This window comes from Lonchura striata, chromosome 5 (genome assembly GCF_050655825.1).
Source record: "Lonchura striata isolate lonStrDom1 chromosome 5, ASM5065582v1, whole genome shotgun sequence".
NCBI classification, from domain to species: Eukaryota; Metazoa; Chordata; class Aves; order Passeriformes; family Estrildidae; genus Lonchura; species Lonchura striata.
Genome location: NC_140707.1, coordinates 8147880 through 8171672, shown reverse-complemented (window position 1 = coordinate 8171672; position 23793 = coordinate 8147880). Strand labels below are relative to the sequence as shown.

At 45.9% G+C, this 23793-nt stretch overlaps 1 protein-coding gene across 1 annotated transcript; it reads left to right on the top strand.

Moving 5' to 3' along the window:
• The first annotated feature begins 2994 nt into the window (after window positions 1-2994).
• LOC144246135 (uncharacterized) lies at window positions 2995-4923 on the top strand. Its single transcript, XM_085581160.1, has one exon. The coding sequence runs from the start codon at window positions 2995-2997 to the stop codon at window positions 4393-4395; it is 1401 nt and encodes a 466-aa protein (XP_085437286.1). The 3' UTR covers window positions 4396-4923.
• The last annotated feature ends 18870 nt before the right edge of the window (window positions 4924-23793 follow it).

Sequence of the window (23793 nt, the reverse complement as noted above, 5' to 3'; positions counted from 1 at the left end):
ATCTAACATCATGTTATTAGGCAGGGACGTTTTGTCCCAATGGGGTGCCCGCCTCGATATCCCTAGCCCTGCATGGGATTTTTAGTATGGGCCACTGCGGAGCGCACCTCCCCACCGCTGAATTGGAAGACCGATGTTCCAGTGTGGGTGGACCAGTGGCCCCTTGTGGAGGAGAAATTAAAAGCGCTCCATGAATTAGTAGAGGAGCAGGTCCGCCTGGGGCATTTAATACCCTCCACTAGCCCCTGGAACACTCCTGTCTTTGTTATTAAAAAACCTGGCAAAGACAAATGGCGCCTGCTCCAAGACCTGCGCAGGGTCAATGAGGTAATCGAGGACATGGGCCCCCTGCAGCCTGGCCTTCCCTCACCCTCCATGCTTCCCCGGGATTGGCAGCTCGCAGTCATTGACATCAAGGACTGTTTTTTCAACATCCCATTGTATCCCGGAGATGCCCCCAGATTTGCGTTCTCCGTCCCTTCCATCAATAGGGCGGAGCCTTATAAGAGGTACCAATGGGCCACTTTGCCCCAGGGAATGAAAAATTCTCCGGTGCTCTGCCAAACTTTTGTGGCCCAGGTGCTTTCGCCGATCAGGAAGCTGTTCCCTGAAGCGATCATCCTGCATTATATGGATGATGTCTTGATCTGCGCTGAAACACAAGCTTATCTGCAGATCACACTTTCCAAGACTGTTAAGGCCATTAAAGCTGCAGGGTTTGAAATTGCTGAAGAAAAGATCCAGCTGTCAGCGCCATGGAAGTATTTGGGCTTTCACATTACGGGAAGGACTGTCGCGCCCCAATCTGTCACCGTCAAAGACGACCCACGGACCCTGCGGGATCTCCAGCAGATCTGCGGTACCATCACGTGGATCCGACCTCTCCTGGGACTCACCACGGAGGAGCTGGCGCCGCTCTTCAACCTGCTACGAGGAGATGGCGACCTAGCTTCCCCTCGCGAGCTAACACCTGCCGCCAAAGGAGCCCTGGAGAGAGTCGCTGAGGCCATACGATCCCGTCAGGCCCACCGTGTGGATCGGCTCCTTCCCGTCACCCTTGCCATCCTGGGTAAGTGCCCAAACTTCCATGGTCTGCTTTTTCAATGGGACGCTGGGCGGAAGGACCCACTCCTTATCATTGAGTGGCTGTTTCTCCCGCACCAGCCAGCGAAAACTATTTCAACTCCTGCAGAGTTGATGGCTAGAATAATAATAAAGGCCAGACAACGCCTCCGGACCCTCGCAGGGTGTGACCCGACGTGCATTTACCTACCTCTTAATTTGGAACAATTGGAATCCCTGCTTCAGACAAACGAAAGTTTGCAAATTGCTTTAGACAGTTACCCTGGACAGATTTCCATTCATTACCCTAAACATAAAATATTCAAAGACACGTTATATTTGGCCCCAAAGTCATTCAAAAATAAAACACCTATTAAAGGTGCTCTCACGGTGTTCACCGATGGGTCGGGAAAATCCCACAAATCGGTGATCACTTGGAAGGACCCGGAGAGTCAGAAGTGGGAGTCTGACATCCAACTGGTTGAGGGTTCCCCCCAGATCGCAGAACTTGCTGCGGTCGTGAGAGCATTCAAAAAATTTCAGCAACCTTTCAATCTGGTAACAGATTCGGCTTATGTTGCCGGGGTAGCAGAACGGGCAGAACACGCCCTGCTCAAAGAAGTTCAAAACAAACAGTTATTCGATTTGCTCACGGAATTAATCTGGCTGATCTCCCACCGAGAGCAACTCTATTATATTATGCACGTCCGGGCTCACACAGACCTGCCAGGAGCTATTGCAGAGGGGAACCGGATGGCCGACCTCCTTGCAATGACATCTCATTACTCTGCACCTGCACTTTCATTAACCTTACCAGACATCTTTGCACAGGCAAGGCTCAGCCATGCGTTTTTCCATCAAAATGCACCTGCCCTTGCCCGACAATTTAAAATATCAAAAGAACAAGCCAAAGCCATACTAGCCACATGCCCAAACTGTCAGTCCTTCGCCCTTCCACCGCTGCCAACGGGGATAAACCCCCGAGGGTTGGCAGCATTGGAGCTGTGGCAAACAGACATCACTCACTATAATCCTTTTGGCCGCCTGAAATACCTGCATGTGTCCATAGACACATTTTCTGGGGCCGTGTTCGCGTCACTCCACACTGGTGAGAAAACAAAAGATATCATCAAACATCTATTCATGGCATTTGCCACATTAGGAGTCCCAAAAGCCATCAAAACGGACAATGGGCCTGGATTCACCTCGACAAAATTCGCACAATTTCTACAACAATGGGGAATTGCCCATTCCACCGGCATTCCCCATAGCCCCACAGGACAGGCAATAGTGGAACGCTCCCACAAAGAGTTAAAAAGGCTGCTAGAACAACAACACGATTCGGCTCTGGCCATGACACCAGTTGAAAGATTATGCAAGGCACTTTATGTTCTTAATTTCTTAAATTGTTCTGACCGAGAGCCGAATCCCCCTGCACTCAGACACTTTTGCAATAACACCAGGGCAGTTTTGAAAGAGCGTCCGCCAGTCCTCATCAGAGACCCAGAATCAAAAATCATCTCAGGGCCGTACCCTCTGATAACGTGGGGGAGAGGGTACGCTTGTGTTTCCACAGCCCAGGGTCCCAAATGGATTCCTGGAAAATACGTCAAACCGTACCTGGAGAGCACTACCACGGACCCCCCAGCGAGGAGCAACCCAGCGACCCCATCACAATCACCACCAGATAATGCAGTGGCGTGGCGACGGAGAAAAAAGAAGACGACCGGAAGACCACCCAACATCGTCTCCCGGGTCCTCATCACAAGGACATACCTACCTCTGCAAGACTTAACAACTTCCGCCACCCCATCCCCTCCTGTGCCGTTCCCTCTACCCTCATACCTAACCCGTCATCCCTTTACCCCTCCGTCCTGAAATTTATTTTTATTTTAACCCAAAAGGGGGAGCTGGGGGAGGGGAGGGAACCAAATGTATGTTGGTAATATTGTTTTGTTTAATTTTAGTACTAGGATGGCTGCCAGAACATCATTCACCCAAAAGAAACAACAGAAGATGTCCCACTGCGCCCAGCTGGTTGCAGCCACGCTTTCCATCCTCCTGTGGCTGCATGTAGCAGATGGCTGGGTGGTACCACAGCCGAAAGAAAACGTCTGGATCACGCTGGCAAAGTCCTTGCAGCAGGATAACCTATGTCTGGCCATGGGCAACGTGGACAATCCCCTGTCCACTTGCCTGGTAGGGGTCCCCTTGGTAGCTGATGATTGGCCGGTATCCAATTCCGACCTGCTCCGAACCACGGGTAGGAGGCCTAACCCGGTCGATACTTGGGATGAGTGGACCAAAATTTTGCCCAACAGCAAAGAGGAACCCCAAGAATTGGACTTACTGGGGTCCTCCACAGCTAGATATTGTGTCAAATTCTATTATAGGAGGCCAAGTCAAAATTGGCACGGAATTGACTTGGCCAAAAACACATACCGGAAAGATGTAACACCTATCAGTAAAAAATATAACAGCCAAACCTGGTGCAATTATACTAGCCAGGTGATTTCGGTTTCATCCACTCATCCCAAGACATTGCCCAGGGGGATGTTTCTTATCTGTGGGGACAGAGTATGGTCGGGAATTCCATCTCGGCTCCAGGGAGGCCCATGCAGCCTTGGCAAGCTTGCTACCCTCACTCCAAACAGAACTCAAATTCTAGATTGGAAAAAAGAAAGACAATTGGCACGCACCAAAAGATCATATGCTCAATTCGACGAAAATTGTGACTCCGAAATTTACGATTGGGGAAAAACAAAGAGGGTCGCTGTATCCATCTTTTTACCATGGTATGCAGCAGCTAAGGCCCTCGGTGAGCTTTCTCACCTGGAGTGTTGGATAAGCAAGCATGCCAACGCCTCGTCTGCCGCCCTCTCCGATCTTCTGGCAGACCAGCAAACCACCAGGCAAGCCACATTACAAAACAGAGCGGCTATTGATTTCCTGCTGCTCGCCCATGGCCACAGCTGCGAAGACTTCGAAGGATTGTGTTGCTTCAATTTAACATCACGGAGCACTTCCATCCAAGCCAACATCCAGCAGATCCGGACCGAAGTACAGGACATCAAAACGGAAACTTCGGCTGTGGACCCCGTCCACAAACTATTGATGCAGTGGGGCATTCCCGGGTGGGCAGCCTCCATTTTAAAAGGACTCTTTTGGATTTTCATAATTATCCTTCTCATTTCAGTTGCCTTAACCATCTTCAAAAAGACGCTTACCAAGACTTTGGCAAATATTTATTTAATTAACAAGAACGGGGGAGATGTGGGAGGGGACTTGGGAAACTGTCCCCCCGAATTACCCTGGGAGGTGACAGGTGTGTAGTTCCCTGCCTCCCCTGTTATCAATCAGTATGTCTGTCATCCCTTGGTGCTAGAAAATTCTTTGTTCTTTATACCTCCATTGGTTCCTTCCCTGAAACCGCTCTTTCCCCTTACCCTCATTGGTTATAACCCTGCCACTCGACCCTGACTCTGCCCCCGAAGCCTTCCCTCACTGAACGCTTCATGCCTGGACCCTCCCTCTCTTATCCCCGTTATAATCCCGATTCCGCCCCCTGTTCGAGGCTCTCAGAGCGAGCTCCCTCCCGGAGTGGTTGTTTTCCCTTCGCTCCCTGAATTGCTGTTCCTCAATAAACCCTCCTGGAATAAAGCCGCCTGTGTGCCGTCCCGCCTTCATAGAGGAAGATTTCATTACGCTATCCGGCTTCCGAGGACTCGGCTCTCTGACAAGCAGAGTGGTCAGAGACCCAGAAGCCGCACTTTATCACTAGTTTTGTTTGTACCAATTGCATTTGCCTTTTTAAATTGTTATTTAGTTTCTCCTAGTAAAGAATTGTTACTCCCATTCCCATATCTTTGCCTGAGAGCCTTTTAATTTAAAAATCCTGGTAATTCAGAGGGAGGGGGTTTACCTTCTCCATTGCACAGGAGGCTTTTGCCCTCCTTCACAGACTCCTGTCTTGTCAAACCAAGACAGATTTTGGCGCATCAATGTGGGTCTTGAGGGCATTGAGAGGGAAAACGGATTAACAGTTCTTAAGTAATTTGGTTTTTTGTTGTGTGTAGAAAAATCTTCAGCATCACCATGTGGTCTAGTTTACCTTGGTTTGGGTGGCATGTGATCGTTACTATACTTTTCCCATTTGCAGACTCTTATCTAAAAATGGGTCCTATAACTAAGGCTACTGTGTCTGTTATCAAGTGTGGCTTCTGGGTTAATTGGGTGAGGAATTCATGGACCTTAATTTCCTCTGGAAGGCAGGTACATGGATTCATAGCTATCACACACTAACTGTATGTTTTTGGGGTTACTTTAATAACGGTACCTACTGCGAGGAAATAGCACCTGGGGAAACTTTCTCCCAACCTTTTAACCATCTTTTTGTGTCTGCTCCACCAGTTTTCAAAGGTTTAAGATCCTCTCTAAGTGCTAATGATATCATACAATGGGTGGTGTTGCTGATAGGCCTGCTATATTTAGCACTCAGAGATAAGGGAAGATTAACCTGGATAACTACCCTCACACCTACACCAGAGGCTAGGGATGCTCCTGCAGAACCTGACACTGCCCCAGAGACTCGAGATGATGCTGCTCCAGAGCCTGACCCTGCCCCACAGCCCACCTCAGAAATGAACCACCCAGATTGGGTGAGGGTTCTGGTTAAGGAGATACGAGAGATGCTGAAGGAGTGCATTTCCCCAGCTGGTGAGAAACCGGCCCTTTGCCTTGAGGAGGGACAGTCTAATAGTACAGCTGTGGAACCCACAGATGTTACAACTGTCCAGGTTCCAGCTGAACCACAAAGGCAGTCACAGTCAGCAGCAGTTGCCCCGGTAGAAACAAGGAAGTCTAAGATGAAAGCAGAGCACCCTGCAGATAGGGACAGGAATGGAGGAACCTCACAACCCACAGGGGAGCCAGAGATTGTTATCATCACCGAGTCCCTGATGTACGAAAGTCTTCGTAATCTGCATAAAAACATTGTGCGACGAGGGCATGAGGCTTATACTACTTGGTTACTCCGGGTTTGGGATCTTATGGGTACAGGCGTGCAGCTGGACGGTGGTGAGGCAAGGAACTTGGGACCCTTGACCCAGGACTCGGGTATAAATCAGGTTTTTGTAAGGGAACCAGGGTCCCTTTCTCTCTGGGAGCGGCTCTTAATGAATGTCAGGGAGAGGTTTGTTCACAGGGAGAGAATGCAGGACCACCATCATAGAATGCGCTGGAAGACCCTCGAGGAAGGGATCCAACAACTGAGGGAAGTGGCAGTATTGGAGGTACTCTTTGGGAGGGATGGATGACACAATAATGACCCCGACAAGGTCAGGTGTACAGGACAAATGCTGTGGCGTCTAGCAAATCTTGGGCCATCTCAATACACCACCTTCATTGCAACAATCAATGCTGACGCTCACCGGGAGACAGTGGGCTCTGTTGCCAACAAACTTAGGAATTATGAGAGTATGATTAATGGCCCAATGCAGGCTCATATCTCAGCTGTGATTAAGGAGTTTAAAGGGGAGATGAGGGAGGAGATAAGGAAAGTTAATTCAGCACCCGTGAGAGTCACAGGCCCCAGAATCAGTGCCCAACAATCCCCAGCTAGAGAGAGAGGGTACACCGCAAGGGCTAATCTGTGGTTCTTCCTGCGTGACCATGGGGAAGACATGGGGAGGTGGGATGGGAAACCCACTTCTGTCCTGGCAGCACGGGTCCGTCAACTCAAGGAGGGAAACTCTAACCGGGGGAGTTCCACCAAAGTGAAGGTAGCCTCAACCTCCCGTGACCAAGCTTGTGGGTACGATCTGTCAGACCCCCTTGAAGGGACCTCTAGTATGTATGCCCAGGAAAGGAATGATAACCAGTGTTAGAGGGGCCCTGTCTCTAGCCAGGGAGAGGCACGGGAAAACCGGATCTTCTGGACAGTGTGGATCCGATGGCCTGGCACATCAGAGCCACAAAAATATGATGCTTTAGTTGATACTGGTGCACAGTGTACTCTGATACCATCGGGACATGTGGGGGCAGAGCCTGTTTCCATTGCTGGTGTGACAGGGGGATCACAACAATTGACTCTGGTGGAAGCCGAGATGAGCCTGACTGGGAAGGAGTGGAAGAAACATCCTAAAGTGACTGGCCCAGATGCTCCGTGTATCCTAGGCATAGACTTCCTCCGGAACGGCTATTACAAAGACACAAAGGGACTCAGGTGGGCTTCTGGAATAGCCGCTGTAGAGGCAGAAGACATTAAGCAATTGAACACCTTGCCTGGACTGTCAGAAAACCCCTCTGCAGTAGGACTCCTAAGGGTGGAAGAACAACACGTGCCAATTGTGACCTTGACAGTGCACCGCCAGCAGTATGGGATGGATCGAGATGCCGTGATCCCCATCCACAAAATGATTCGGGAGCTGGAGAGCCAAGGGGTGGTCAGCAAAACCCACTCACCCTTCAACAGCCCCATCTGGCCTGTGCGCAAATCTGACAAAGAATGGAGATTGACTGTGGACTATCGTGGCTTAAATGAAGTGACTCCACTGCTGAGCGCTGCTGTGCCGGACATGCTGGAACTCCAGTACGAGCTGGAGTCCAAGGCAGCAAAATGGTATGCCACCATTGATATTGCTAATGCGTTTTTCTCCATTCCTCTGGCAGCAGAATGCAGGCCTCAGTTCGCTTTCACCTGGAGGGGCGTGCAGTACACCTGGAACCGACTGCCCCAGGGGTGGAAACACAGCCCCACCATCTGCCATGGGCTGATCCAGACTGCACTAGAAAAGGGTGAGGCTCCAGAACACCTGCAATACATTGATGACATCATTGTGTGGGAGAGCACAGCGGCAGAAGTGTTTGAGAAAGGTGAGAGGATCATCCAGATACTACTAGAAGCTGGCTTTGCCATCAAGAAGAGCAAAGTCAAGGGACCTGCCCGAGAGATCCAGTTCCTGGGAGTGAAATGGCAAGACGGACGGCGCCAGATTCCCACTGAGGTCATCAACAAGATCACAGCTGCGTCCCCACCAACCAGCAAAAAGGAAACACAAGCTTTCCTGGGTGCCATAGGTTTCTGGAGAATGCACATTCCCGAGTATAGCCAGATTGTGAGCCCTCTATATGGTTACCCAAAAGAAGAATGATTTCCACTGGGGCCCTGAGCAGCAACAAGCCTTCACCCAGATCAAGCAGGAGATCGCTCATGCTGTAGCCATTGGCCCAGTCAGGATGGGACCAGAGGTCAAGAATGTGTTCTATTCTGCAGCCGGGAACCATGGGTTGTCCTGGAGCCTTTGGCAGAAAGTGCCTGGGGAGACTCGAGGCCGACCACTGGGATTCTGGAGCCGAAGTTACAGAGGGTCTGAAGCCAACTACACTCCCACAGAGAAGGAAATTTTGGCTGCCTTTGAAGGAGTTCAAGCCGCCTCGGAGGTAATTGGCACAGAAGCACAATCCTCCTGGCACCCCGACTACCGGTGCTGTAGTAGATAGGGACAGGCGAACGGAAGATTTTGGGATGTGACGGAAAGAAAGACCCCCATCCCCCTCTCAGCCTGCAAACATGTTATCCATTACCCCAAAGAATGTAACCACACCTAACCCAGTAGTTTTCCACTCCTGACTAACCCTAGAGACCCTACCAACCCCTCCTGACGTAGCAGAGTCCCCCAAGACTATTTAAACCCATGAGATAAGATAATAAACGCTTTTGACCGTCCACCACATTGGTGTCCTGCGTGTGTCGTTGGCCCGAGTGGCCCAGGGGAGACTGGGCTGCCGTGCTGTTCCTTGAAACCAGGTCGCTGTTGTCTTCCATGAAGGCAACATAACTGGTGCCGAAGCCCGGGAAAGATTAGCTCGGGTAGCGGGTGTCGCCTGGACAAGAGCAGTGGCCAGACCGGTGAAACCGTGTTCTCGGCGAGGGAGACGTCCCAGGACCCGCGGTCGTCATGGACGCCATCGCCAGGGTCGTAAGTGAGGTTCATAAGCAATGGGGAATTGAGTGCAGGCTCAAAGACTTTTATCTTGCTATAGCAAGGCTGCTTGAGCTTGGGGCAATTGAACGCCCTGTGGATGTTTTGCATTCAGAGATATGGGAGAAATGCACAGCCGTGCTGGCCGAGGACACTAAATCCTCAGGCAGCGGCAAATGCCTTAAATCGTTGGGCAAAGTAGAGAAAGCCCTGCGCAGAGCAATAGAAGAGCAGGAGACATGGAGCGCAGCGCATACGTGTTTATTGGTTTCACCCAAGCTAGGCGTAGGAGCGGCAACGCAAACCGCCCCTGAGGGTGATCCGCCTGGGAGTGGGGATCCGGGTGGGCCCGGCGCGTCGCCCCCCTCCCCGGGCCGGGGCCCGGGGCCCCCCGCGGAAACCTCCCAAAAATCCGCGGCTTCCCCATCCGCCCCACCACCGCCGGTCAGTGACCCGCTGCCGGAGGTGCAGCAGCGCGCAGAGTTCTTTTGGTGGAGGCTGGCAAGGGAAGCCAGAGGCGCGGAGGCCGCGGCTTGGGAGGAGATGCTACCCGCGCCGCCCCCGTATCCCTTTGAAAATGGCGCCGGCAGCCAAGGGGAGGGGCGGGGCGCAGGCAGTCTCGGCGCGAAGAGCCCAGAGGCGCGGAGTTTCGCTAATGCGCGTGTGCGGGAGAAAGAGGAGGAGAGCGGCAGAGGGCTCGGAGCCAATTGGCAGCCGCGCCTGACGCTGCCACCATGTAAGGGAGAAACCCTCCCCTGCAGGAGGTAGGGTGAGCCCGGGGGGCGGGAGCAGCGCCACCCCCGGGGGGAGGAGCGGGGTTGGAGCCGCACAAAACGGCACCGAGCCCCGGAAGTTTGCTGGCATTCGACTTCCGACTCTGAATCCAGCAGCAGCTCCGGCAGCCTGGAAGAGCTGACGGAAGCCGGCTGGGACTCTAAGACGAAGGGAACGGAGCCAACGCAATTTAAATCAAAAACGAGTAAAGCTTTAAGCCGCACCGAAAAGCAGCCACAATACGAACTAGCCCAGTTTACCAACTGGGGAGAAATAAAAATAGCCTGTGCCGAATGGTCCCCAGTGGCTGCCGTACAAACCTTCCCGGTGAGGATCACCGGCCCGGAAGGGAACCAGCAGAGGGTATATGCCCCGGTAAACCCAAAAGATGTACAGTCAATTGTCAAAGCCATTGCAGAAAAAGGAATCAATTCGGCCATGGTCTCCACATTAATCGATGGTCTTTTTAGTAATGACGACCTGCTTCCCTTTGATATCGAGCGAATAGGTCGCATGATACTTGATGGTGCCGGAATGATTGTGTTTAGACAGGAATGGGAGGGTAATTGTACAAAGCTATTAGCCCAAGCATCTGGCGCGAGGCAGCCACTACGCGGATCGACTTTATCCAGGCTTATGGGAAAGCACGATGATATGATCACGCCTCAGCAACAAGCCACACAGATGCGGGCTGAGGAGGTCAGGGCGACCACTCGGGCTGGTAGGGAGGCTATTCGTGCAGCCTCCCGGGTCGTAGCCAAGCCGTCGCCGTGGTCCACCGTGAGGCAGGTAGAGAGCGAAAGCTTCACGCAGTTCGTAGATCGCCTGCAGGCAGCGATAGACTCCTCTACCCTGCCGGCAGAGGCAAAGGGCCCCGTGGTATCTGACTGCTTGCGCCAGCAGTGCAACTCTGTCACCAAGGATATCTTACGTTCCCTGCCAGCCGGAGCCAGCCTGGCTGACATGATCAGACATGTAGTGAGGGAAGAACACCTGACACCCATTCAGGCAGCCGTCCACACCCTGACCAGTGCCATGGCGTGTTTCAAGTGTGGTGAGGCAGGTCACATCGCAGTGAGCTGTCCCCAGCCGGCACGGCAGCCCGCTGCAGCGCCTCCACCCCAAACACGCCCGAGAGGAGCCTGTTGGAGCTGCGGGAGGAAAGGGCACCTCGCTAAGGAATGCAGGTCCCAGCCCCAGGGAAACGGGAGAGGGAGGGGGCGTGCGGGCTGCACTCAGCCTCCTCCCGCCGCGAATGCAAGGCGGCCCATCTATGCCAACCCCCAGTGGGACGGGGCGCCCTTATACCCCATAACCACACAGGAGACAGCCAGCTTCGTACCCTCACCAGCGAATTTCGCAACACAGCCTGCGGTACCTTCGTACCCACTACCGCCGCAAGCAGCACCCGTGCCGCAGGGTCAGCAGGGGACACCCCAGAACGGGACCCCTGAGTGGCCCTGGCCATGAAAATAGGGAAGGAGCCCCTGATGGTGTGGGGGACATGCCGTCTTTATGGCAGTCAGGACCCCCATGTCATAGGGCTTCAGTTTTGGGCAGACACAGGAGCAGACCGCTCGATTTTTCCCCAAGCGCTGTGGCCCCGACACTGGCAATGCAAAGAAGTCCCCCCAGTGAACAGAGTGGGAGGGCCGTCCCGAGCTTGGAAAAGCACCCAATTAGTAGCCATAACGCTTCATACAAAAAAGGGACCAGAACAAACAGTAGCAATCCACCCCTACATTTTGCAAAACTCTCCACCCCTGATAGGAAGGGACATCCTTGCTATGTTAGGAGTCAGGATTACAAATTTAGAATAAGGGCCACTGCCGTACACCCACTGCTGCCAATCAAACTGACTTGGAAATCACCAAACCCCGTATGGGTCGAGCAGTGGCCCCTGCCAAAGCCTCGAATGGCAGCCTTGCTGGAACTGGTCTACCTCGAGCTGCAAAAGGGTCACATAGAACCCTCCACCAGCCTGTGGAACACCCCTGTGTTTGTATACTAGAAGCTACCTTTCTAACCCTAAACGAAACCAAACCGGACCTGAATAACTCCTGTTGGCTTTGTTATGATGTTAAACCCCCTTTCTACGAAGGCATTGCTTTAGACACCCCCTTCAGTTACTCCACAGCCAGTGCCCCCCACCAGTGCAGATGGGACACTCCCCGCAGAGGAATCACCCTGAGTCAAATCACAAGACAAGGCAAATGTTTTGGCAATGCAACCTTAGCAAAGCAGAAAGGCAACTTCTGCACTAAAGTTGTCAAGCCCAACAGAAAGACCAGTAAGTGGGTGGTCCCATCTGCATCTGGGATGTGGGTTTGCCAGCGATCCGGAGTGAGTCCTTGTGTGTTCCTTGCCAAATTTAATGACTCTATTGACTTCTGTGTCCAAGTTCTGATTGTTCCTAGGGTCCTGTACCACTCAGATGAAGAAGTGTACCACCTTTTCGAAGAACCTGACAGACTCCACAAAAGAGATATAATCACAGGTATAACTATCGCAATGCTGCTCGGCCTGGGAGCAGCTGGCACAGCCACAAGTGTCTCAGCCATCGCAACCCAACAGCACGGACTCTCTCAGCTGCAAATGACCATCGATGAAGACCTGCAGACGATCGAGAAATCCATCTCCTATCTAGAGAAATAAGTCTCTTCGCTTTCAGAAGTAGTTTTACAGAATAGGCGAGGACTGGACCTCTTGTTCATGCAACAAGGAGGACTGTGTGCAGCCTTGAAAGAGGAATGCTGCTTTTATGCAGATCATGTGGGAGTCGTTAAAGACTCCATGGCAGAACTCCGAGATAGACTAGCTCAGAGAAAGAGAGACAGGGAAACCCAGCAGAGCTGGTTCGAATCCTGGTTCAATCAATCACCTTGGCTCACCACTTTAATTTCCGCCCTGGTAGGTCCACTGGCAATACTGCTTTTAGCTGTTACCATAGGACCATGCCTACTGAACAAGCTAGTCTCGTTTGTTCAGGCCCGTCTAGAACGGGCGTACATTCTGTTCGTGGGCCAGCAACAAATGCTGTAAACCAAAAACTGTGAACACAGTCAGCTGCAAAAGCCTTCAAAACTCACCTTGCGAGAATTACTCAGGTTTACCAAACCCCTTTTTTCCTTACCAAGTTACAAGTTTGTGCCTCACTCCAGTGCCTATATCTACGACTACCTCATTTTATTTATGAAAAGGAGGGGGGACATGTAGAAGATAGGGACAGGCAAACGGAAGATTTCGGGATGTGACGGAAAGAAAGACCCCCATCCCCCTCTCACCCTGCAACATGTTATCCATTACCCCAAAGAATGTAACCACACCTAACCAAGTATTTTTCCACTCCTGACTAACCCTAGAGACCCTACCAACCCCTCCTGACGTAGCAGAGTCCCCCAAGACTATTTAAACCCATGAGATAAGATAATAAACGCTTTTGACCGTCCACCACATTGGTGTCCTGCGTGTGTCGTTGGCCCGAGTGGCCCAGGGGAGACTGGGCTGCCGTGCTGTTCCTTGAAACCAGGTCGCTGTTGTCTTCCATGAAGGCAACAGGTGCTGGGGTGGATGTTTAAAGGAAAGGTTCCTACTACCCACCATGCCACTGACGCCACATGGAGCAAATGGATTGCCCTCATCACTCAGCGCGCCCGTATTGGAAACCTGAATCGCTCTGGGATTTTGGAGATAATTACAAACTGGCCAGAAGGTGAAAACTTTGGTCTCACTGATGATGAGGAGCAGGTACAAGTGACAAGGGCTGAAGAAGTTCCACCATACAACCAACTATCAGCAGAGGAGACCTGCTACGCTCTTTTCACTGACAGTTCCTGTCACATTGTAGGGATGAACCGGAAGTGGAAAGCAGCCGTATGGAGCCCCACACGCCAAGTTGCACAAGCTACCGAAGGAGAAGGTGGATCAAGCCAACTCGCTGAACTCAAGGCCGTTCAGCTGGCTCTGGACATTGCTGAAAGGGAGAAGTGGCCAAAGCTCTACCTTTATACTGATTCATGGATGGTAGCCAATGCTCTGTGGGGCTGGCTGGGAAGGTGGAGGAAGGCCAACTGGCAACGTAGAGGAAAGCCAATCTGGGCTGCTGATATATGGAAAGACATTAACTCTCGGGTGGAAAAGCTAATGGTGAAAGTCCGTCATGTAGATGCCCATGTCCCCAAAAGTCGGGCTAATGAGGAGCACCGAAACAACGAGCAGGTAGATCAGGCAGCAAAAATAGAGGTGTCAAAGATAGACTTAGATTGGCACCATAAGGGGGAGTTGTTCCTGGCTCGATGGGCTCATGATGCCTCAGGTCATCAGGGCAGAGATGCCACCTACAAGTGGGCACGAGACCGAGGGGTGGATCTAACCATGGACAGTGTTTCCCAGGTTATCCATGACTGTGAGACGTGTGCTGCCATCAAACAGGCCAAGAGAGTGAAGCCCCTATGGTATGGTGGGCGGTGGTCCAAGTACAAGTATGGGGAGGCCTGGCAGATTGACTACATCACACTGCCTCAGACACGCCAAGGCAAGCGCTACGTGCTGACCATGGTGGAAGCCACCACTGGATGGCTGGAGACTTTCCCTGTACCTCATGCTACTGCCCGGAACACCATCTTAGGCTTGGAAAAGCAAGTCCTGTGGAGACACGGCACCCCTGAGAGAATTGAGTCTGACAACGGCACCCATTTCAAGAACAGCCTTATCAACACCTGGGCCAGAGAACATGGTATTGAATGGATATATCATATTCCCTATCATGCTCCAGCTGCCGGCAAAGTTGAACGGTGCAACGGACTCCTTAAGACTACCCTAAAGGCACTTGGTGGGGGAACATTTAGAAACTGGGAAATTAACCTGGCAAAAGCAACCTGAATGGTCAACACCCAAGGGTCTGTCAATCGAGCTGGCCCTGCCCAGTCAGAACTCTTACACACAGTAGATGGAGATAAGGTCCCTGTAGTACATATGAAAGGCATTTTATGGAAAACTGTTTGGATTAATCCCACCTCAGGCAAAGACCAACCCATTCGTGGGATTGTCTTTGCTCAAGGACCTGGTTACACTTGGTGGGTAATGCAGAAAGATGGGGAGACCCACTGTGTACCACAGGGAAAACTTGGTCTTAAGTGAGAACTGGGTGTAAGATTTCATGGTGTGCAGATGGAAATAGAATAAGGGGTGGATAATTTCCTGGTTTGTAAAATAAGCTTGTATTCTCTTTGCCATCTGTTGGAGGTTGGGCAGGTTTGTTATCTCTTCCAAGAACAATGGTTTGCTCCTAAAAGGTAATCGTTTGTTAATGGGCCATTGACTGACTCACTGCAGGGCTGGTAACGTTACACCATCCCATTGTGAGATGCTCCACCCAGAGGGGGAAGCCAAGCACTCTGTTATTGTATAAAGGGGTACCTTTTGGGGGACAGAGCAGCTCTCGCTCTTTGGCGGGATTCCCAGAGAAACAGCCGGAGCACGGTGAGGCATCGGCGGGGGGAGCTCGGAGGCGGCCCCGGCGCAGAGGAAGACCGACCCAACTGCCACCAGATCTTCAGAGAAAACTATACCCTTCTAAAGATCACCACTACAGCTGCAATTCATCAGCCACTGCAAGAGGAGCAGCTGTCATTTCAACTGGACTTCTACCAACACCCCGACTCCTCAGGGTGTCAGGTTGTGGACTTTATCACTAGTTTTGTTTGTACCAATTGCATTTGCCTTTTTAAATTGTTATCTAGTTTTCTCCTAGTAAAGAATTGTTACTCCCATTCCCATATCTTTGCCTGAGAGCCTTTTAATTTAAAAATCCTGGTAATTCAGAGGGAGGGGGTTTACCTTCTCCATTGCACAGGAGGCTTTTGCCCTCCTTCACAGACTCCTGTCTTGTCAAACCAAGACATTTTGCCATGGAACAAAGTGGTGGATGAGGTTCTTAAAGTTCCTTCTGGTCCTAAATTCTCATAACATTACATTTTCTTGGGGAGCTTGAAAGCCATAAATATATTTAAGCTGTTACCAACTTCATTTTTTTAAATTCTGACTTTAGTGCACAGTGAGGTTATAGATGAACTTACTGGTTAAGACCACAGGTCCATTTAGCACCGTGCTCCATCTCCCACAGTATCCATGGGAGTGGACACTCAGGAAAAAACAGAAGAGTGTAAAGAGTCCCAGCCTTCAATCATTTTCAAGCCAGATTATGGGATTTCTCTATTTAGTGGACTCTACAGCATCTCTTCCAAAGTTTTTTCCAGTCTCTCCTTGCCTCTTTACAAATTGCTTGACCCAAAAAGTCATTTGAGGAGTACCACCACACGTCCACATAGGCTGTCTGAAGAACTAGTTCCTCTGGTTTGTTTTGAATGAAGATCCTACTATCTTCCAATAGGCTTCCTTCAAGGCTTGTATTAGAAGAGCCAGGGAAAAGTCAATCTCACTCTACTTTTCTCCAGACTTCTCAGTTCTGCAAACCCCTTCTTACCTTCCCACTCTGTCATGTGTTTTTCCAAATATGATTCTTGGATATTCAATGGATGGTTTCCTTGTGTGTTGTAATGGCAATCATAATATATGTCTGACCATCCTTGGTCATCTCCAAATAATTTCAGTTCTGGAATATCCTGTCCTAGAGAAATGGACCAGAAGCCTGGATTTTTACAATACCGTATGGACTTGAACAAAACAAACCTTTCTGGTCTGTTCTCTATTTACTTCTTAATAATTCCTAACTTTTTTTTTTTCCCCCTGGAATTACTACTGCTAAGTGATATTTTCATGGAACTGTCTATCATAATGCAAAGGTTTTGTTCCTGAAGACTTCTTTGGCTCAGCTTAGAAATGACCCAAGATGTGAAGATAGGATTATTCTTCCCCAAATGTACCACTCTACTGTTCATCTTTCTGTAGGCTATGCAATCTTCCTCATCCGAACTGCCTTGCATAACCTCCTATAGCCAGCAAAACCTTGTCACCTTGCTGATTATCTGCCTTCTTTGGGACATTTAAGAATATACAGAATAGTATGGAATTCTACCTGTACAAGAACAGACCATTTTCTTCCATGCAGTGATGATCTATCTTATGTGCTCATCTTTTTCATCATCTTCCTGCTTATACCAGTGACAGTTCTGTGTTGCTTGATTTTCCTAAAATGCCTTAATTAAAATGTTCTGTCAGATAGCTTTCAAAAACCTGAGTTGACTGTATCATTCAGATGCTCCTCATTTATAGATCTCTGACCCCTTTAGAAGAACTCTGAGAGCTTTATTAGCACTCACTGTTAAGATCATATTTATTCAGGTAGATACTATTTCTCTCTCTTACAATGTCTAGTTGTTCTCCTGGAAACAGATTTCAGTTTTAAGTTGCTGGATACCCTTGAACCTTTCTTAACGCTATCACATTTGACACCTGATTTTCACGTACAGAGGAATAGTGAAGAGACATGTGACATGCTGCTTTTAGTAGATCTTTCATCCCTGAGTTTTCTTAGAATTCATGGGTAAATCCTTCAAATTCTGGAGATTCATCTGCATTCACCTGTCTTTTGTGCCATAACCCCTCCCACCTATTTCAGTTTTAGAGGCAGTCTCTGCCAAGTTCCCTGAACACCCCAAAAGGACCCCGGAAGGATAATTTTCCTGATTTATCCATGTTGGGTTTCAGTGGCCAGGTTTTGGTAGAAGGGGAGGGCTGGAATGGTTGCTTCCGTGACAATTTGCCAGAAACTTCCCCTGTGTCTGATGGAGTCAATGCCAAGCAACTTCAAGATGGACCCAGCACTGGCCAAGACTGAGCTCATCAGTGATAGTGGTAATGCCTATGGAGTCATTTATTTAGGAAGGGGAAACCACAAACCCTGCACAAGTGCAGCCACAGAGAGGAGCAAAAATATGTGAGAGAAAAAACTCTGCAGATATCAAGATCAGTGCAGAAGGACAGGGAGGAGTTTTTGCCCATGATGGTGATGGGTGAGTGATCTCCCCCTATCCTTATCTCGTGAGCCTTTTGTTATATTTTTTCTCTCCTGTCCAGGTGAGGGCTGAGCTAGAGCAGCCTTGGCGGGCACCTGGCATCTCTTCATGGTCATCACACCCATCTTCCACAGTGGACAAAGGATATAAATTGTTCAGCTTCTCTCCAGTGACTTCTACCTCCCTGAGAGTTCAGTTTATACTCTTGTCATTTTCAGACTCAAATGACAATTTTTTTCCTTCCTGATAGATTGAAAAAAGCATATTGAGCAATTTTTGATTCTCAGTAGTTAGGTCTCAGACTCATAATAGTGACAACAGCGTATATACCAGTGTTTATGATACTTTGGTTTCTTTGGGTTTTTTTGGGTTTTTTTTTTTTTTTTTCATTTGCATATGTCTTTAGCTTTTGGAAGGACACCTTCTTTATTTTTCTTTGCTGTTTGGGCATGACTGCTTATTTCTACTTCAGGTGTGTTCAGTAAATAGTGTGTATTGGCATTCTGCTGCCTATGAGGTCTCCTGTAGTCTTCATCTTGCCGTTATGGATTTAATTGTCTTGTGTGGAATACCTTGTCTGTTCTTGGTCAACTTTCTCATTTTCACATAATTCTGCATGGTGAAATGAACACAACAGTAGTGAGCATTTAGACCTCTATTTTTCCCCAAAGATATGGAATCTAAGGGTGTTAGGTCATTCTTAAAGAGCAATCTTAATGTTCAGCAAGATGTATATGTATATATGCATATATATGCTTATGTATGTGTGCATGTATTCATTATACATAATTGTGCAAATTATATATATAGGGCAGTAGTGGCTGGTAAACTGACAAACAACTGCAAAAGGACTTCTGATTTTCCTGGATGTAACCAGACATAATTGAGTGTTCATGTATATCTGTTCTGATTCCTGAGTTTGTTTGAAATAGAAACAGATAATAATTAGCATTTATCAGCATGTGGTTCTCAAACCTTTCTGAGTGTCATCATTCATCTTTGTCGAGCATTTACGAGCCACAGAAAAGAGAAGTGACAAAAGAGAATACCTGTGATTCTTCATTTCACTCTGCTATCTATACTGGTATCTCCTTTATTTATCAAGATCCCAAACTTTGTAAAACTACCAGACATTGCTTTCTAACTGCTATTGATTTTATGTAGTTGTTTTGGTGTAGGGTAAATTTGGGGAAAGAACTTTTAAAAGGGTGTTTTTAGGAAAGCAGATTTAATTAGCTCTTGTCTTGAACTAGTTTGGGGAAGATATTTTTTTGGAGAAAAGTGGTAAAAACTTGTTTATTAAACAAACAAACTTAAACAATATTAAATAGTAACATTTTTCGTTATTTTAAGAGAGAGATAAATTTAGAAAAAAATTTCTGGGCTGTACTTTGGCTTATTTAGTTTTTAACTTTTTTTTGATGCTGGAAACCCTATGGCCCAGGCCCAGCCCACTGGGCTACAGGGGCGAGCTGTTGTTGCTCTTCTGTGTTCAGTTTAGAGTAGGTTTAAAGAAAGGGAAAAAACTATAGTTTAGGGAACTTTTTTTGCCTCAGCTAGCTAAAACTAACTAGAAAAAGTAAAGGAGAATTCTGTCTTGCTGTTTGTTTGTTTGTAGATAATACTATTTAGGAGTAGGAATGTCGAGGAGGGAGTGCAGTATTTGAAAATAAATTCTGCCCTTTTCTTTTTTTTTTTTACTTTTTGGATAAGTTTTAAAGGTGTAGAACTTATTATTTAATATAAACAGGGCAGATGATTGGGGATAAAGGCATTATATAGTTAATTTAGGACATTTTATCTTTTATTTCTATATTGTTAGCTTACTATAAAAATTAATATATATTTAACTCTATAAATATATATATATTATATATTTAATATATAGCTATATATAGATAATGGTAATAATATTTAGTAAATAGTGATATTTTACTTAATAATTAGATTTTTTGAGGTATATATTGTGGTTTTTTAATTTTTTTGCATTATTTATTGCGTATAATTTTGTTTTTGAGTAAAGACAATTTTACGAATGGGTTTGTTTGCACTTGAGGTAGACTTGATTTCTATTGTTTTTCTAACAAACTTTTGACATGTACTACTGGGATTTTGTTTTTATTTATTATATGTAAAAGTTGAGATTGGGCAGGGCCCAATTGACTGGTAGAGTTTTGGGTGTTAATTAACTTGGTGGGTTTTTCTAGATTCTCTTTTTAATTTTCAAAAGATTTTTTTGCTTAATGTATTTAAGGTGGTTTTTAACAGTCTATTGTATTTCTTTTATTTTTTTTGCAACTGGTGCATGGTAGGGAATATGGTATACTTATTTAATATTATGTTCCTTAGCCCAGGTGTTGATTAAGGTTGTTTTTGAAATGAGTTTTATTATTTGATTTAATTTTTTTAGGGGTATTATGTTTTTAAAGGATTTGCTTTTTAAGGCTTAGCATGGTGTTACAGGCCGTAGCATGAGGCGTGGGATAGGTTTTTAACTATTTTGTGGTGGCTTTTTATTATTGTGAGTACGTAGTGATGGCTTTGGTGTGTCTGGGGCAGCGTGATGTAATTCATCTGTCAGGCCTCGCCATAGCTGTATTTGGACTACTGCTTACTATATTACAGGGGCTTTACTTGCTTGGCTTGTTTTATGACAGTATATGTTTTATAGTTATGGATTACTTGAGAAATACTGTTTATGGTTAACTTGACTTTTTTGCTTTGTGTTTATTTAAAAGTGGTATTTTTATTTTGATGGCTTGAGGTATTATGGGTTTATTGTGTTAAGAACAATTTTTTTTGTGTTGTTAATTTATTTTTGATACTCTTATTTTTGTAGCTTGATTTATTTGCTGGTTGTTTTGGTGCTCTTTATTGGCTCTGTTCTTGGGGACATGGGCATTTATATGGAAAATTTTACTTTGGTAAAATTTGTAGGTAGCTTTCTTACTTTGGTAGTAATGTTTTTTTACTTATTAGTAGCTTAAATTGGTTTTTAAATGTTGTTAATTAGGGGTTTTTTAAATTTTTTTAGTTACTAATGTAGACTATTGGCTACTATTTATGAATTAGTGTAGAGGTAGAGTTTTGGCCACTTCTCTTTTTTAGTAATGTTTAGGGCTAGTTGAATGGCTTTGAGTTTAGTGAGTTGACTTGATTTTTTTTTTTTTTAATAGCTTTTGTAATTTGTTGTGTGAGATTTTATATGTCTGTTTTTGATTTTTGTTTTATTTTTATAATGCTGTAAGAACTATTAGTGAAAAGAACGTATTTTTTTTTTTTTTTTTTGCTGGCAGTTGGTTATATGGTGGTATTTTTTAAGTATGTGTGGGGTTTTTTTTGGGTGTTTTTTATTAGTGAGATTTTTACTTTTAGGCTAGTTTGTAATTATCTCCAAAATCCCAAGGCAATTTAATTTTTTAATTTGGGTGTGCTGTGTGATAAGGGCAATCTATTTGCTCTATGTGGTATTGGTGGCATGGTGGGTAGAGGGAACTTTTGCTTTGAACATCCACCCCAGCACTGGTAGTTGGGGTGCTTTTGTATTGATTATTTTTGAGGAGGTTTGGACTTTTTAATAGGCTGTTAAATTTTTTTTTTCTTTTGTTTTGTTGGAGTGTAGTTGGCTTTGGAGCCTTTATAGTTCTGACTTTAAAATTTGAGTGGTTGGCTTTGAGTTTTATTAGGCACTTTTTGCTAAAGGCTTTAGGATAAACTATGGCTTTTGGTTGTAGAGTAGTTTTTTACATTTGGTCTTGTCTTGACTGGGCTAAGGGTTACTGCATGGGCGATTTTTTGTTTTGGGTAAAGGCTTGCTGCTGTTCAGGGTCTTAGTGGAAAGTGCTCTTCTGAGTAATTAGGTAAAGAGGGTTTATAATCTGGCTATACTTGGGAATGTGTATTTTTTTAAAACTTATGGTGTTTAGGAAAGTTTGTGGGTTTTTTTGGTTGGTTGGTGGAGATATCACTGTGATTTTGTTGATGATATTTGTAGTAATTTGATGCTGTCTATTTTGTTATTTTATTTTTAAGAACTGGATTTTTTGAGCAGGTTTTTTGATTTTGCTTTTCTTGATGGTAAAACTGGCTTTTAGGAGAATTTGGATGATTTTTTTTTAATACTTTTGTTGCTATTTTCCCACACACAATGATATTATTAATATATTGTAGATGTTCTGGAGCTTTACTTTTTTTTAATGCAGTTTGCATTAGTCTATTGCAGGTGGTGGGGCTGTGTTTTCACCCCTGAAGCAGTCTGTTTTAGATGTATTGCACACTTTTTTTAGGTGAAAGTAAATTGAGGCCTGTATTCTGTTGCTAGAGGAATGGAGAAAAATGTATTGCTAATATTAATAGTGGTGTATTATTTTGTTGCTTTGGACTCCAACTTGTACTGGAGTTCTAGCATGTCTGGCACAGCAGTGCTTAGTGGTGGAGTTACTTTATTTAATGCATGGTAGTTCACTGTTAATTTTTTTTTTTTTTTTTTTTAGATTTATGCACAGGTTAGATGGGGCTGTTGAAGGATGAGTGGGTTTTGCTGACTATATTTTGGCTTTTTAATTTACGGATTATGTGGATGGGGATTAGGGTATTTTGATTTGTTTGGTACTGCTGGTGGTGTACTGTTGAGGTGGCAATTGGTACTTGTTTTTTTTATTTTTAAGAGTTTTATTGTAGATGGGTTTTTGGATAGTTTAGGTAAGCTGTTTAATTTTTTGATGTTTTTTTGTTTTTATAGCTGTTATTTTAAATGTCTACTTGAGTCTTTTTGGGTTTTTGAAATACCTACTTTGGAGGAAGTTTATGTTTAAAATAGATGGGGTATTTGGACCCGTTATAATGGACTGCTTTTTTTACTTATTTTTAGTTAGGCTGATTTTAGTTTTTACTGAAGTAAAGTCTTGTGATTTCTTTTTTTATATTAGTAATAGAAATAGGTTTTGCTTTTTTATATTTTGATGGGATTAATGTGTACTGTGTACTAGTGTTGACTAAAGTTTTATATTTTTGTGGGTTTGATGTGTTAGGCTAATGAATTTACACAGTCTAAAAAATATGTTTTTTCTTAGCCTCTACCTGGCTAGAGGTAGGGCTCTTTGAAGTTTGGTGATTTTTTTTTCTTGGGGTATATATGTTGGAGGTTCTTTTAAGGGGATTGAAAATATCGTTATCATTATTATATATGGCAGTTTGGTTATGGGTTACTGCAGCTGCTTTTTTTTTTTTTGGTGAATTTTTTTCTTGGAGTTTTGCTTATTTTTTTCAATTTAAGTACCTGTTGTGCTAGAGTAGCAGTAGGTTTCTCATTTTATTTTTTTATATTTTTTTTACAATTGCGCGGGAAGAACTACAGCTCAGCATGTGAGGTGTACTTTTTTTTTTATTTGGGGAATGTTTGAGTTGGGTACTAGGACTTTTGATTTATATTGTTGAGATTTGGAGAAGGTATTTTTTGAGTCTTACACCAAATGTAAGCAAGGATTGCATTTCTGGAAAGGTTTACCTCATGGCATGCCTATCAGTTCTGAAAATCTAAAAATTTTGTGGCTTTTTTCATGTTTCAACATGGATTTAAGAAGGGGAAGTTGTGCTTAACCAGATTGACAGGTTGAACATAAACTGAATAACAGGAAATTCCACTAAAGCATATGGTAAATAGAATTATCTTGAGGGTGTTTAAACCGTGGAAAATTTTCGAAAATTCAGTTGGAACCATTAGTAGAAAACTTCCTTTTCTGCTCTGTGACTTCTAAGGCCACTGGAAGATTTTTATGTCCAGTTTTGCATGTCAAATTTTGGCAACAGTACCAACAAACTGAACAATGATAAAGAACAGAACCTATGAATTCCAAGGGAATGATGAAATGAAAAGCTTTTATCTGAATCAATTATTTCAAGAAAACATTTCCCACAGGGGGGCAGTGAGCAAGCGGCTGTGTGGGCTTTAGCTGTCTACCAGAGTTAATCCACAACAAACACATTAAAACTATTAATCT

Bases quoted from the DNA above. Each gene is read 5' to 3' on its own strand.
- LOC144246135 (XM_085581160.1), top strand. From the start codon at position 2,995: ATGTATGTTGGTAATATTGTTTTGTTTAATTTTAGTACTAGGATGGCT.